General features: G+C 31.7%; 1 protein-coding gene across 1 annotated transcript; it reads right to left on the bottom strand.

The window, feature by feature from the left end:
- Positions 1 to 1,374: 1,374 nt before the first annotated feature.
- LOC132724127 (TM2 domain-containing protein CG11103-like) lies at positions 1,375 to 11,656 on the bottom strand. The gene is made up of 6 exons (XM_060708938.1): positions 11,374 to 11,656; positions 6,844 to 7,023; positions 6,284 to 6,374; positions 3,870 to 3,985; positions 3,108 to 3,196; positions 1,375 to 2,458 (listed from the first exon to the last, which is right to left on the bottom strand). The coding sequence occupies exons 2-6, from the start codon at positions 6,963 to 6,965 to the stop codon at positions 2,334 to 2,336; spliced, it is 543 nt and encodes a 180-aa protein (XP_060564921.1). The 5' UTR covers positions 6,966 to 7,023; positions 11,374 to 11,656; the 3' UTR covers positions 1,375 to 2,333.
- Between the last annotated feature and the right edge of the window lie 1,375 nt (positions 11,657 to 13,031).

The raw sequence follows: 13,031 nt of genomic DNA on the forward strand, positions 1-13,031 counted from the left end.
TTGTGAGAGGCTAAAAAATGGCCTCAGGTCGACCTTAAGGTAACGTGTAACCAACGCTGAAAAGACTTTGACTTTATCTCAATTGAGAAGTTGCAGCACTTTGAAATCAGTTTTGATGGAAAAATCAACGCAAAAAAGTGATTTTTTGGCAATTTTGAAATGTCCCCTCGTTGCCATGGTAACAGGAAATTTACGTTAGAATAGGCTATGGTCCAGTCAACATTTGTGTCAAGTTTGAACAGTATTGAAGCATTTTTTATAATTTCATAGCAATTTGAACTTGTAACAGGAGGCTTTTCATTGAAAACAGCCATTGTTCACAAAATGCTCGATGACTAATGGGTTTAACAATAGAAAAACTTAGTCAACAAACTGTAACAACTACATATAAGACAATTTTTTATTCATTTTCATATATAATACATTTGTACACATATTATATATTAACAAAGAGATAATATTTACATACAATAATATACTCAGACTTATTTTATATAAATATCCATGATATTCATTCAAATGCACTATCAAAGAAAAAAGTGATATGCACAATTTAACATTTAGATATCAAATAAAACTGTTAAAATAGAAAGAGAAAGGACCGTAGGTTCAAAATTAAATCTATTTAGCATTTAACAATTTTAATAATATTATACTATTTAAGCCCAATATAGTTTTACTCAATGAGTTCAAAAATTTTAGAAATGAATCTACACAAGTATAATATTCTCTTACTCAAATACCCAAAATTTGAGAGCTTTAAAGTGTAAAGCAAATAATGTCACATTGCAAAGTTATTACACTTATGAATTATTAATTATAATAAATGGCTTTATTTTACCCTTATACATGAAGATGAGATCTTGTTGAAATAAAATGCATATTTTTGTTTTCCATATTTTCACTGTAAAAATTTATTTTTCCCTACAGTGAAATATATTTGTTATTTTTCACTGTAGTGAAACATATTTTCCATATTTTCACTGGTGTCTTGCCAGACAACTTTCTGCTAAATTTAGCCAGTACACAAAATTAAAGGGGTAGTCTTTTGAATCATAAGGTAAAAAAATAAATTAACAGAAAATTCAAGTTTTATTTTTTTTATAAATACAGGATTTATTTTCATCTTGTTGTATGCAAATTATCATATTTCACTTGTGGTTTTATTACACTTCTGAAGCATAGTTTATGTGATAAAGAATCAGATAAAAGAACACATTGTCAAGACATTAACAGACATATACTAGCAATTCACATAAAACAAACAGACATAACCAATACTTATTCCAAGAATACTTCATTCCATGTTATTTTTTCCTTGTCAACACATATCTTAAACAAAACCAGTCAGTATTTTCATTATTGCACGGAATAATCACTTGATTCACATTAAATCAAATCACATGCAATCATGTGATTTACCTGATATATTGTATCTCCAGCAAACACATGATTTACATCAACAAGCACATGATTTACATCTTCTTTAATCATGATTTACACCTCCTACAATCACATTTCCTAAAATCACATGATTCACATCTACAATCACATGATTCTTATCTCCTACAATCACATCATTCTCCTTCAATCACATGATTTATATCTCCTACAATCACATCATTCTCCTTCAATCACATGATTAATATCTCCTACAATCACATGATTCACATTGTTTACAATCACATGATTTATATCTCCTACAATCACATAAATTATATCTTTTACTATCACATGTTTCTCATCTCCTAAAATCATATAATTCATATATCTTACAATCACATGATTCACATCATAGCCCATTCCAGGGCAAACAATTTTTGTCCATTCAAATCAGTACCATTATAAATTACTTTACAGCTATTCAAATTCCCCTCCATATTTTTTTCCTATATGCACCCATCTTATAACCAAATCAAACCAAATTAAAAGGCAAAATTTGGATACCTGCCTCATGAGCAATCAGACTTAAAGGTGAGTAAATAAAGCATTTCTAATATATCTTTACAATTCAGTTCAATTTGTTTAAGTTTGAAACACATACAAATAAAAGTATTGTATACCAGTACATGTACATGTATGCACCAAAACATACAAATATCGTTTCAAAATCAGTAAGCTGATTTGTGATTAGTGAACAGTAACATTCTTTTGGTTGAAGTAACTATCATTGTACAAGTATATATTAAAAGAGATCTTGAAGAAAATCGTAAACTCCCGAAAAATGATATTTATTATTTTCCATTTCCATTTTGGTCTTCAGCAAAAAAGTTTTTCATTTATTCCATGAACACGTATTTTACCAACAGAGGTAACTTCTGCTGTCCAGAGAGTCAATAGTATGGTACCCAATTACTGCCATCTTCAGGGATAAGTACACCAGTTACCAGTAAAACTACATCTACAATCCACCATATTCCTACACCACCTAATGTGATCAACTTCCCTACAGCTGTACCTGTAATATACATGTACAATATTACGATATGAGGTTATCATACATTGTTTTGAGTACAATACAGAAATCAATTGGATGAGTACCCAGATGTCAAACCTGTATTGAACAAAGTGCTAGCTGAGTCTGATATAGGTTTCGTAGCTGTTTACGCGTCCAATAAAATCAGTATTGTTTATGTCCTCGGGAGAACTGTGTACAATAGTCAATCTTAGAAAAGTCAAGCTAAAAATAACACCCTTCAGATATTTTAATAAGTAAAGGCATTTATGAAACAAACATTTAAATTCTGCCTCAGAATTGCTTTTATCTTTATTCCTTAAAACCGTCTTAATTTTGGTGCCCTTTATAGTATCTCATTGGCATCTTTTTTCATCTGTTGCTCTTTAAAAGGCAATATGCACAGTTAAAGTGAATAGGTATTTTGTATTTACATTTTTTTACATTTTGTACTTTTATGACAATGCATTTCACATTTATTTGCTACTATTTTCAGGTAATATGCATCTTATATTCTCTAAAACCATTATTTTAACATTATAAAATTTAGGTTTGACCTTTCTAAAGGAGTAAAAAAATTCTTTGTTTCTAAGACATAATGTGCCTTTAAGTTAATGTTAAGACACAGTGACAAATTAGAAATATTTTATACCTGTATGTCCCAGACAGAATCTGTCCATCCCTAAGAAACCCAGAAGGACTGAATAGATTAATGTAGACACAAAATAATGACCATTATATCTGAAAAAAAAAATAATATACTGGGTAAGTTCAGAATTCAGTAGAGCATAAATATACGGGTATATTGTGAAGTTGTTATATGAATTTTGAAGCAAAATGATATAAATTATAAACAGGTTTCTTGAGTTTGTTGATTATCCAGCTAGAATAAGCCAAATAGCAGTGATGGCTGTCTGCTTCAAGTTTTTCCCCAATATTTCACTTACTACATTGCATCCTGGGTTTGACTTTAACATTTTTTTTCACATTTGTTTCTGAGGTCTGAGTTACACTGAAACTTAAACTAAATTTACTGGTTGTGAATTTTACAACTGCGTATATTCAGGTGTCATTGGACACTAAACTGTATACTTTTTTAGAGTCAGCTCAACTTTCTTTCTTTCAAGAAGACTCTTTCAGATCTAAACATGGTTTATAACACATTCTGATCAACAATCATTTACAATTATTAATTTATAAGAAAAGAAGTCATTTAGCTATTTTTTTTAGTAACCATTTTAGTACATAAAATTTGACATCTCTCCTTAACACTTTAGTGCATAAAATTTGGTATCTCCTATTAAAAATGATGAAAAGATGATTAAATTTGGTATCTCTTATTTAATGTTTTAAAATGCTCTCTGATATCTTCAATACAAAGAAAAGATGTAACAATTTTATCTCAGTTATTTACTTGATACATGGAAAACCGTCTTTCAGAAACTTTCTTTCTCCAAAACAATGGATTCCCTCTAGTACCTCACACCATACTTTAGTCTTCTGTACATCCTCGTACCTTTCTCCACCCCACTGTAATTACAAGATCAGTCAGTAGAAGTTTCACTGTACACAGTCATTCAAATTAAACTTAATTTTGTGTATTGATTGACCTGAATAAAGCACAATTTTTTTAACGTTGTCCAATGAACTAGACAGTGTATTAATGAAAAAGTTGACAGAATATCATACATCTCTTTCATAACTTGATCGAGTATATATGTAATGTTCAGCAGATGTTTTACTTATTAATGTTCAGTGAGGTACCTGATGTTTCCAACAATAAAGCTGACAGATGACTCTATCAGTGTTTCATTATCCACGGTGATAGGGCGATTACCACAACTTTTCCGCGCAACGTCAAAATATCGTCCTTCTGACCGAGACACCGTATATTTCTGGACAAAATATTAATGGCGGGATAAACAAATTCCAGGTAATAGCTTACAAAATATCTTACTGCTGGACATTGCAAGATTATTCCAATTGTTTAAGTATTCCATCGAATTTTTGAGACAATTTATTGTTAATCTAGCACAATACAATTCACACAAAAACACATACTTCGAAGAAATAGTGTTTACAAAAGATCGTGTGTACCTCAACATGACTCGTACTTGTCACAAAAAACATGTGTTATAACGACGATGTCTTTGTTCTATGACCTAACGAGCTCGTATATTTATTATGGTTAACCCTAAGTTCAAGTTCCATACAAAATTGTGTGTTTCTATCGTAAATATCAGGGAATATTTGTTGAAAAAGGCCTACTGACCCGAATATTGGAGCACCGTACAACACTGAATTCAAACACCGCATTCTTTTTCCGTTAGACCGATAAATACTGGAACCGTCTTCTTTTGAATTATACAATAATCTTACAAATATGTTTTATAATAACTTTTATTTGATGAAAGTTTGATGAAAGATTGTTTACTTGCTGTTATGTTATGTTGCTGTTATATCATACCACGGATTTATATAAATCCGTGATCATACGTTATGTTATGGAAAATTTCTGAAGGTCTGATCTGTGTTAATACTACCAGTTAGATAAGTGCAATGGTATCTATATATAGATGGATGTCTTTTCCTTTTCGAACTTATTCAAACTGATAAACCCCACATGGAAAGATTGAAGTTCTTGGCAGACTATACCATCAAACAACATCGAGAAACAAAAGGAATGAACTATTTGTTAATGGGAATTTCTTATTGCATACTAATTTGATAAAGTTGCAAAAGTCATAACACAAATTTTCATGGTGTAGTTTTTGCAGGAACCCGGGCAATATTTCCATAATCTCTTCAGTCATCGTCTCCAACATGCTTTTTTTAAACAATCTTTTGCGAAAGTTTGACTTCATATTCTTTTTCTTATGTGGTGCATTACGCATATCGTCCTGAAATACAGGGAGGCGCTGATCCATTGGCGTACTGCTGCAGAAGACTTAGTTGGGCGCTCTCCAGTTGCTGCAGTATCTGCAGCTTTGCCAATTTCGCACGTTGCTTTGGCTTTTTCAGACATATGTTTGAACGCCTTTTTTTTCTGAAAGCAAACATTAATATCAAAAATCAACAGTGCTAAAAAGACAGAAAAATGCGGTGATTTTAAGGAGGAATAATGCGGTGCCCTAATCTTATGATTGACAAAGTTGTGCGGTGCCTTAAAATACACACGTGGAAACATAAAAATCATACCAAATATACAAGAAACGGGTTATTTATGTATTGTAACTTGTTCATACGACAATAATGTACATATTTATAATGTATTTTGACCAGTTATATGAACTGAACGGACTAGAAATACGTTATATTTTGTAATCAAAGCAAGATTTTTTTCAGTATGCCCTAAATGTTTTCACTATCCTGACTTAATTAATGAAGCATTTTGCATGTAGTAAAGATAAATAAGTTTCAAATTAAATGGCACATTCGATGAAAAAGAAAAAATGATGATTTAACCTTGTTTTGAGCAAATTATATGCTGTTTTCGTCTCGGTTACAGGCTTGCTGTCCATTTTGTACCACAGAAATATACGGTGTCTCGGACAGAAGTAAGATATTTTGACGTTGCGCGGAAAAGTTGTGGTAATCGCCCTATCACCGTGTTATCACCATTTTCATGTATAAAAGTTAATTCCTGCTTTAGATGTTACTGGGGGTATGGATGGTGGCTTGCAATAACAACTACCATGCATTAACAGGCTCCATCAAACAGGTCTAAACTGCAACATTTATACTTAAGTTGTACTGGGTGACCTTCAGGATTTCCTCGTCAGACCATTTTAATATGCAATCAAAATAGTAAAAAAAGACATTAATTACCTTAGTACAACCATACCCATCTAAATCTTCTCGTTTTGTCTCATTTCCATTTAGATCCTCTGGTTCACTGCAGTTCAGGTATTCCATTGGTCTAAAAATAACATTCAAATATCTTTATCTTTAATTAAACAGAACACAGTGACAATAATACATAAAAATAAACATTTAAATAATTATTTTTACTTACTTTTTTGGATGGATCAGAAGTTATTTTAAACAAGAATATATTTTTGGAATACAATGTCACTGAAAAATCTTGTTCAACTGATATCAAAGTTTTACTATGCATCTGAAAAGTGTTCTCGAAGTTCAAAGCTGCAAAAAAATTTGTACAAAAATGTTGGTCACTGGGTCAAAGTCTAGATCAACTGATGTTAAAAATCATTGGCATATAAAAATTATGTACAGTCTATAGTTTGAGGCAGGGTAATTTCAGAAAAGAATATTTTTTTTAATGTTTTTCACATCATGTTAGATATGCATATAAGGAGACATCAATCATTTACACCCTTGCCCAAAACATAGTAAGAAGTGTACAATATTTCTAAATATATACTTACAAATAATTGCAGTGAACCAATGGGGACTTAGGTTTGTATTCAGTGCAATTTTCATAACACACATCACTTGAGGTGACCAGTTTGATCAACATCCACAAAAAGATCACTGGAAATAGCTTCATGATTCTTTAACAATCATTTCTTGATAACTTTAAATGTTTAGCTTCAGACGATCTCCTTCTGAAATAAGTACAAAAGGTCAAAAGTCTGAATATCCACCACTTCTTGTGGTAATGCATAGCATTTTTGACAGAGATTTCTCCACCTAATATATATTCCCTTAGTTAACCCATTAAAATATGAGTTTACCATTAAAATCCACTATGTTGGGAAATACCTGGGGTTTTTGAACCCTGATAAATTATTATCAGCTTGATCAGGCTATTAATTCTAACTTCAAATTTTTATCTACAATAGGCTCAGCGGGGAATTTGCAAAACTCGCGGAACCCTGCGGATGGGGCTTACCGCGGACAAAAATTTGCTCTGGGTACTGCCAACTCAAAAGCAGGAATAGTGCATGTCAGATGTGTCAGTAAATGGTGCGAGAAAAAGTTAAAACCTAAAAATGAACATTATCAGGACTTGGAAACTTCAAGTTGTTGTTACAATGTTTTTTATCAGTAAGAGTGAAGGAAAGATTTAAAGTAAAAACACAACAAGTCAACTAATACTGTAGCTTAACCATCCATGTTTGAATTGGTCAAGATCAGGCAGGGTAACAATGTTCCTGGAAAGCTGGTTACAAAGTGTGATACAGTTTGGGAAAAACAAGAACTTATGGCAATCTGATGTGTCATGTACTTCCGGATTTTTTTTAGCCTAAGAGAGAGGGGGTGCTTAATGTCTAGTAAGCCTTGATGAAGTTTTAATGTACATGTAGGTTACTAAGGAAGGCTAGTGGCTACATGTACTAGTTTGAGGTAAATTATGAGACTTAAGTCTAATCTGATCTGATTCAAAGAATGCCAGTCAAGATCTTCCTGCATGGCTGTTACTGACATGAATAGGGAATAACTGTGTTTCATCCAGCTTTCTCTCTCATCTTTGGTCCATTTCTATTTAATGCTGGCTAGAAATTTAGCTCAATCAGTTAAAGCGCTCAACATTTAGTCAAAATATATTGATGTGCCAAAGCAAGATTTTGAGATATTTTCGTTCTGGGTCAGAGTCTTGATATTGCCCTAAGACATAAAGTAGCACAATACATGTATCTTGTCGCGCAGTACAGTAAGTTGGACTATCTCGACATTGTGGGTTCGATTCTCAGCTGGCCATGCAACTAAAATTACTGAAAAGTCTTCCAAAAGACACTTTAAAGTGCGGTCCTGTGTACGAGCGCTTGAATACTTGGCACTCTTAAGAACCACTGTTTCCAGAATCTTCTGGAATTGGGGCATCTTTGACTTTCAATATTCTGTATTGATACTGATTTTTGGAATCTTGTGATGGAATCTTGTGATGTTTGGGAAACTTTATTAGTCCCCTAACGGACTATCATTCCCCTCGAGTTCCGTTTTCAGTGTCGTCCGCTCCGGTATTGGTCTATCTAATATATATTGTCCATTTTAAATCTCTTCCATTGCCAGTGTTTATCTAACTTAGATTTGAACTCATTTACATTCTTTGATATAACTATTTCACTGGGAAGTAGGTTCCATTCGTTTACGACTCTATAAGTGAAGGAATTTTGTCTTATTGCCTTTAGTGGTCTTAACTTTTCTAATTTATAACTATGTCCTCGGATTTCATGATTAGTAACAGATAATTTGAATAACTTTTCATAGTCAAAATCGTCTATTTTGCGAATAAGTTTAAAAACTTGTATATCATATCTCCACGTTGATGTCTGTATTTCAAGAGTTGGTAAATTCAAAAGCCCTTAATCTTTGTTCATATGTGAGTCCTCTTAGTTCAGGGATGATTCTTTGTAGCTCTTCTTTTGGGTATTTTCCACTAGTTGATTTATTTTTCTTTGTTACAGGGTAATAAATGATATTTTCATAATCAGGGTGTGATTGGTCTTATAAGACCTTTATACAATAACAAAAATTGCTTCTTATCCATGTGAACAAAATTCTTTTTCAGCAACCCGATATGTGAGTTTACTTTATTTACAGTGCGACCGATGTGCTCATTCGAATTTCAAATTAGACGTAAAATTAATACCTAGGTCTTTTTTCCTTGTCAATGATTCAATATCACATACAATACCAGTGTGTTGTCTTTCATTTTTGTATTTTGTATCAAATTGCTTTTCCAAACCGCATTATCTTTACATTTTGCTAGAAGTTGAATCTGAGTAAACCAGTCGTCACTCCCATTTACATAGTGTATTAAATGTCATTTTTTTGAAGTACTTGTTGATCAAGGACATATTTCTCATATTCGGATATAATTTTGTATCATCAGCAAAAAGTCTACAAACACATTTTACGCTTCAGGAATATCATTCACAAAAGATAACAAACAATAATGGACCTAATACGGTGATCCCTTTGGTCATACACCAGAAATAACATTACTCCACTTGGATATATTACCATTAATTACAACACCTGTTCTTCTATCTACAGAAAATTTGAACCCATTGATGCAATTTCCCTGTAATGCCATATGCTGAAAGTTATTGAAGGTAAACGTTTATTGGGAACCGTATCAAATGCCTTAGCAAAATCAAAATAAACAGAATCAACTTGTTAAATTTTCATCCAAAGCTTCAGTTTCAATCATCCGAATACTGATAATAACTGTTATAAATGGTGCTTCTTTATGGTCCCTAAATCCAAATTGGACTATCCGACAACATTCATTGCATTTTTCAAATGGTTCAATAATTTTCCCTTGTCTAACATTTCGCTCCAGCATTTTACATCAATAGAAGTTAAATGAAACAAGGACGGTACGAGTTACCAGGATCAGATTTTTGTCCTTTTTTTATAAATACAAGTCACATTTGCTAGTTTTCCAATCATTCGGAATATTTCCTTCTTGTAATGATTTTGAGAATAACGTGTGTAGAAGGCATGTATAGTTGATAAGCACATCTTTTTAAAACTTAGGATTGACAATTATTTGCCGGGCCTGCGGCTTTTGAAGATTTAGAGAAATTCACAACTGTTTGCAAAATGTTTCTCAGAGTTTTAGATTAACCATATCAATATACTCATTTGAATCAATTATTGCTCTCAAAAAACTGGTTCAATAATTTGAATCACTTCCTTGTGGTAAAAAAACGGGATGTTAAAAAAAGTCATTTAAAAAACTTCAGCTTTGCTACTATCAATCTGTTATTATGTTTCTCCATTTACATTTTTCAAATCTCCAATTCCCGTTTTTGTTTAGTCCTGTTCTTTTTACATAACCCAGAAGTTTTTTTTACATTTGTCTTAATATTATCTGCTATTCCTTTCTCATGGTTTCCTCTTTGCGTATCTCACTTGCCTTTTTGAAACTTTATTTTCTAATTTTACAATATTCTTCATAGGTTTTTTTGGTAGTGAAACGGACTGTATGTAAAACCTTTTCCAAGCTGATACTTCTTTTCACCATTTTTATACAGTGAAAGTTTTGTCATCCACCTAGGTTTATGCCTTGGTTGCTAACCTTTTTTTTATAAAGGAATAAAAACTTGTCTGTCTTACATAATTAATCTGTTTCAAAAAATATTCCCAACATCACAAATCATTAAAGTTGTGCATAAGCTTCCCAGTCCACATCACCTCAAATATTTTCTTACACAAGTTTTATTGTCACCCTTGAAATAATTTTTTACGAGTTTTAACGAGTACTTCAAAATCAATGTTTACACATCTAATGTCAAATGTTATACTGATATTGATCGCTTGCTCCTAACTTTATCACCGTAGTCTACGTTGTTGACTAGGTCCCTCTGAAATTAGTCAATAACAAATCTAACAAACTAGGATTGTACCAATTCTATAACGTGTATTTTCATATACATGTTGAAAAAAATAATTATCTCTCAATGTTTCAATAAATTTAATACGATATATGGTTTTCATTATGTATTGTCGACCGGAGTCCCAATTTTATGTCGGGAAGTTTTAAAATCTCCGACAATTACCAAGTTTTTTATGTGTCTTTATATAATCATGAGTAAATAAATTTAACAATAAGTCATTGTTTACATTGTCACTATTTGGGCTTCTGTATATGCCACCAATCAACAATTTTTCTTTCTTATTTATTCTTATTTCGCACCAAGAGGATTCTTTCATAGGCATCTCATTTAAGTTTTCACACTTGGAACAGGATTTGCGGCTATATCCTGGATTAGACCCCGGGGTCTAAACCAGGAGTATATATAAGGTTCATTCCGTTTTCTCTAGTGTATTATATACATGTTTTACTCCTGAAAAATACATAGGGGTCTAAACCAGGAGATTGCCGGATTTGCATGATTTGTGAAAATGTTTGCGATTTCATGCCTCTGACAGTTCTTTTCAGTAATGTACAATACCAAATCTACAGCAATTCTGGTCTTTCAATGCAATTGATTAATACCTACCAATCATCTATTTTTGATAACCAAAATCGGTATATGAATATCTATTTGAAGCATTTCTTTTATCAATTTTGACAGCCGGGTTGTTGTTGTTGATTGCAATTCATTGCCGAATAAGGAGAATTTTTTATCGTTGTCATCATAGTTTCACACGTTCTGCTTTTGATACTTTTATACGATTAGACTATATTGATAATATTTCTTATTCTTTTTGCTTCTTTTTATCGCTTTTAAAGTATATGTCAAAACTTTTTTCAACAGCACTACAATCGCCAGATATATATCAAAAAATTTGCCCGAGCATCGATTATTCTTTTTTCCAACGGGGGCCCTTTTTTTCACGAAACACGATTTTTAAAAGCAGAAAACAACAAAACAATTAAAGGAACCTTTGCTTCATAAATAAAATTAATTTGTATTAAATCCTTCAAATGGATGATGTTAAAAATTGAAATTGTTTATTAGATTTTCTGTTTAAGTCTGTATTTACGGTTCAAATAAAACAGTTTATTTATATTTACCAAGCAAAGTATAGTTAAATTTCGTCTGCACTCTTCATTATTTTGATTCAAACAGTAAAGAATTTAAAACTGTAGACAGTTAAAAGTCATATTTTTTTCAGTTGGCTTGCATAAGATGCCTACTAAAAATATAGTGCCAAATGATTTTATTTTCAAGTGTTGAAAAGTATTCTAAATTAACAAACAAATACTAAAATAGTCAAATTGTGATCAGATTGCCATTGTTTCTCTTCCAGGTAAAATTTACTGTCATAACCAAAATATAATCTAGTACCCATACACTGATTTAAACCAAAAAAAATGCCCGATCGGGCTTATGACATAAGAAATAACCAAAATATTTGTCGATCAGGCATTTTCACCTACCTGTTTAATCTTATTTGAATTCATCATTTTTATGTCACAGTTTGATAATATGAAATTAGGTAAGGGCGTTGAACGGGGAAGTTGGTTAAAATATAAATTGTTCATTTTTTATTTTACATTTTCCTTTTTAAAAGTGTTATTCGCCAATCGGTATTTCATGCACAGCACCGCTTCTGTTTTTACTCAGAATACCTTGACGATTATTTTTGAGCGGAGAAGTTGCGATAGTGTGTACATTTTGAAACGTGTGTGAAAATCCTGCATCTACATTGATAAATTTTTGCAAAAAGCATAAAATGTCTTGTTGGCCTATTATATCTTATTTTTTTATTTATTTTTATTTTTAGCAACAACATAGATCACAGTTACATAATAAGATATATATATACCATTGCACCAGACAGAACACAATTGAAATTGATTTCGAGGTATGATTAGGAGTTGAATGGGTTCTTACTTTACATTATTATCAAGTGGTTGATTTGAGTAAGTTAATCAATTAAATTTGTTGCATTCACAACATGTGGCATGTGTCTCAATCTTTTATTAAAAGGCATTCACATAGTTACATGTATCTTAGACAACATTTCTTATCATAACTCATAGATATGCATTCAATTATTGTTTATTTCATTTTAAATGCATAAAGAAATTACACTAATAATTTTATGGGTTATTTCAACAACTCGATTACATGCTGGTCGGTAAATTAAAAAATCTGGTCTGAAATGTCAAAACTTCTGGTTTGTTCTACATGCATTTGGAATCATAAAA

This window comes from Ruditapes philippinarum, unplaced genomic scaffold (genome assembly GCF_026571515.1).
Source record: "Ruditapes philippinarum isolate M1 unplaced genomic scaffold, ASM2657151v2 ctg1222_1_1_1_1, whole genome shotgun sequence".
Classification (NCBI taxonomy): Eukaryota; Metazoa; Mollusca; class Bivalvia; order Venerida; family Veneridae; genus Ruditapes; species Ruditapes philippinarum.

Coding starts and splice junctions, on each gene's coding strand:
- LOC132724127 (XM_060708938.1), bottom strand. CDS start 6,965: ATGAAGCTATTTCCAGTGATCTTTTTGTGGATGTTGATCAAACTGGTC. Junction 6,375..6,843: donor TTGGTTCACTGCAATTATTT/GTAAGTATATAT, acceptor TGTTATTTTTAG/ACCAATGGAATACCTGAACT. Junction 3,986..6,283: donor ATGGGTATGGTTGTACTAAG/GTAATTAATGTC, acceptor TTGTAATTACAG/TGGGGTGGAGAAAGGTACGA.